We start from the raw sequence: 3205 nt of genomic DNA, 5'->3' as shown, positions 1-3205 counted from the left end.
GGTGTAACGGGCTGCCGGCGCGTAAGGCTGACAATCTCACCTCCATCTGTAAGCCGATTGTCTACAGAAAACGTGGGGGCCTCGACGTCTCACAATCCTATGGGCCTCCACGGCCTGTTAGAGGGATAGCTTTTTTGCTACTATAATACCCTACAGATATCAAGGACTGTAGTTAATATGTGACTGCACTGCTGAAAACTGCGAAATGTCGAGTTTAAAAATCGGACTGAAAGGAAGGCGAAGTACGCTCCTGACAGTAAAACTGAAAACTACAAACACAATTATTTATTTCTCTAAGATTTATAAAGCCGGTCACGGTAGCCGAGCGGCNACGCACGAGCACGAGTAATGTGGACGGGTCTTTAGACGCTACTGCTACTGAACTTCAGTCTCGGCTGTAAAAATTCGGTACCTAATTGCCTGAGCTGCCGGTCACGGTAGCCGAGCGGTCTAAGGCATGCACTGTCTTCGCTCGCTCGGAAGCCGGGATCGTGGATTCGAACCCCACACAAGGCATCGATATTTGGTGTGTGTGTTTATTCTGTGTTTGTGTTGTCCTGTGTTTAGGTAGAGACCTTGCGATGAGCTGATCACTCGTCCAAGGAGTCCTACCGTCTGTAAAATTATCATGAAACTGAAAATCAGAGGCCAGGGCCCAAGGGGGCTGTAGAGCCATTTGACGGAATCCAGTTAACATATTCAGTGCCTTTAAACATATGACTGAATTTCCTCCAACTCATGGAGAACTTTTGAAACCATTACAAGTTAATACCTACACATCAATTTACATTAATACATTAATATATAAAATTAGGATTATCAACAATACAAAAATACAGTAAGTAACAAACAAGTAAGGTTTTCGTGGTTTTACTCACTCTCTCCAGCGTAGGCTTAGACTGTACACTGGAATATGTCACGAGCATTCGCTTCATAATGTCTATTTCCTCACCGTTTCTACGATCATTTTTCTGTCTCAAATTCTTGAGTTCAGACGTCGTCATTGAATGACATGCGCATACATCGACGGATATGTAAATAAGAGATGGCAGATTTATAGTCTTAAATCTTGGCCCTGCCTTATGTCACATTACATTAAGTTCTTATATTCTGTGTTTAAACAAATAGGAAACCACTGACGTGTTGCAAATCGAACTGCTAGTCTACCACCTTCAAGTACTCTCATGTTCAGTAGTTTTATACAGGTCTGCCATTCTTGTCACTTCATCTTCTCTAGCCCTGCTTCCTCTACATTCTCAAATCCAAACTGAACTGAATTCAGGGTCAGTACTTCGTAAGGATCAAAGGAAATGTGCGTCTTAAAATTCAAGAAGAACAATGGCTCTCGAACTATAAGTTGTTTATGTATCCTAAATGCACGTGAGGAAGTAGAAAAGTGTTTAATATTAACTTAAATTTTGGTTTTGGTCTTTCTGTATGGGACAGGTGCCTGAATCAGTGACGTCACATGACTTCCTGTTCGGCCCTCCGGTGCAGCAGTCGGTTGGCAAGGGGACCAGGAATCGAGAGACGGGAGAGGATCAACAAGCTGATAGCGAACTAGCAGAGTTGCAGAAACCACAAGAATGCGATGAAATTCATGCAACACAAGAAGGCGTCTCTAACGACGCCTCAGACCCTGATTCGTCGGCGTCATCCGCAGCTACAAAGATTCAAGCTGGGGTACGTGGATTTTTGACGAGGCGTCATGTCCATAATATGAAGGCCAGCAATTCCACAACAGCTCCATCCATTGGTAATAGTCAGAAATCTCTTGGAGATCCTCTTACGTCTCAGGAAGTCGAGGACGAGGGTGTTCATACTTCTGGTTCAATGGAGACAGAAGTTCAGAAACAGCAACAGGAAACCTTGAATGACGAATCTCAAGAAGCTCCATTCACAACTGAGAAAGTTGGGGTAAAGAGGGAGTTGTCTTTAGACAGTCAGCTGGACGAGAAAGTTCAGAGGCCTGCAGGGTCGAGGACCGCTGTCTCCCTACAGTTGGACGGACCGGTAAACGAAGATGAGGACCGACAAGTGTGGCAGACCTTACAGCAAGAGGAGCTGGACGAGGCAGCTATCAAGATTCAGTCCAACTATCGTGGCTATCGGATGAGGAGGAGTCTCAAGCGGGAGGACGCTGTTCAGATGCCTACTACTAGCACCAGTACGTTCACAGCGTCCAGTGACGTCATTCCAGTTTCCGTTAGGCACTCCGGAGAGTTCCATGATATGATAGTACTCCCACCGTCAACAGAAGAGGATCTCACTGACGCAAGTACGTCGCTTCCAAGGCCCGTACAGTAATTTTAACTTAAGATAATATTGTCTTGGCCTTCGAATGAAATGGCTGGCGGCGTCAGACAATATTTATATTGCGTTGGTAAATCTGTTCTGCCAAAACACCGAATATCTGAATTGAGGTGGGTAAAGGGATCATGGGCCGGTCACGGTAGCCGAGCGGTCTGAGGTATGTACTAAAGCCGAGATCGTGGGTTCGAATCTCACTCAGGGCATGGATGTTTGTGTGCATTTTTCTGTGTTTGTCTACAGGAAGAGGCCTTGCGACGAGCTGATCACCCGCCCAAGGAGTCCTACCGAATGTGTAAGATCTAGAAAAACCGAAGTGAACGGAGAAGTTCATGGAGGTAGGCCTAGGCCCACTGGGGCTGTAGTGCCAAGAAAAAAAAAGGATCATGGAAATTGGTGTTGCGTTTCAGAAGGTACGTAGATGTGTTTATGGGCCCTACACCATTTCCAATTTACCGCTTTGCTCAGCAATTGATTGTTTAAAATAATAATAAAAAGACGCACAGACCCCTTCTTCTGAAGATCATACATCAGCATACAAATGTAGACGCATTCTGAATTTATTCAGCTTGTATAAAACAGGAAGTGCTTTACCTTTCATTTTGTAATATAAAAGTAAATTTCAAATCTATTGTCATGTGAGGTTATCCCCACGGGACAGAGTTTCCCAGCTTCTTCACTGCAGATGCCTACTGTAGACTGGGATGTGGCTGAATCAGGGTTTCTGACAGGCGAAACAAAAACTTACAGTTTATACATATATAATACCGTATTTACGCATGTATAGGCCGCGTGCGTGTATAGGCCGCAGCACAACTTTCAGACAGAAATTATAGAAAAAATAATTTTCTTGGAATATTATTTCAGGAGTAGAAATTATTCCGAAATTTGGCAA

At 44.3% G+C, this 3205-nt stretch overlaps 1 protein-coding gene across 4 annotated transcripts in view; it reads left to right on the top strand.

Moving 5' to 3' along the window:
- Nucleotides 1-3205, top strand: part of LOC111863385 (microtubule-associated protein futsch) — a 76255-nt gene that overhangs the window by 55607 nt on the left and 17443 nt on the right. For all 4 annotated transcript variants that reach the window (XR_002842593.2, XM_023849655.1, XM_023849656.2 and 1 more), the window contains exon 3: nucleotides 1447-2278. Coding sequence is in view for 3 of the 4 variants with exons in the window: in XM_023849655.1 (XP_023705423.1) it covers nucleotides 1447-2278 (832 nt within the window). In the remaining variant the exon portion in view is untranslated. The remainder of the gene's footprint in view (nucleotides 1-1446; nucleotides 2279-3205) is intronic.

The sequence above is a fragment of the Cryptotermes secundus genome, unplaced genomic scaffold (genome assembly GCF_002891405.2).
Source record: "Cryptotermes secundus unplaced genomic scaffold, Csec_1.0 scaffold568, whole genome shotgun sequence".
Taxonomy (NCBI): domain Eukaryota; kingdom Metazoa; phylum Arthropoda; class Insecta; order Blattodea; family Kalotermitidae; genus Cryptotermes; species Cryptotermes secundus.
Note: the sequence above shows the minus strand (reverse complement) of the source record. Positions and strands in the feature narration are given on the sequence as shown.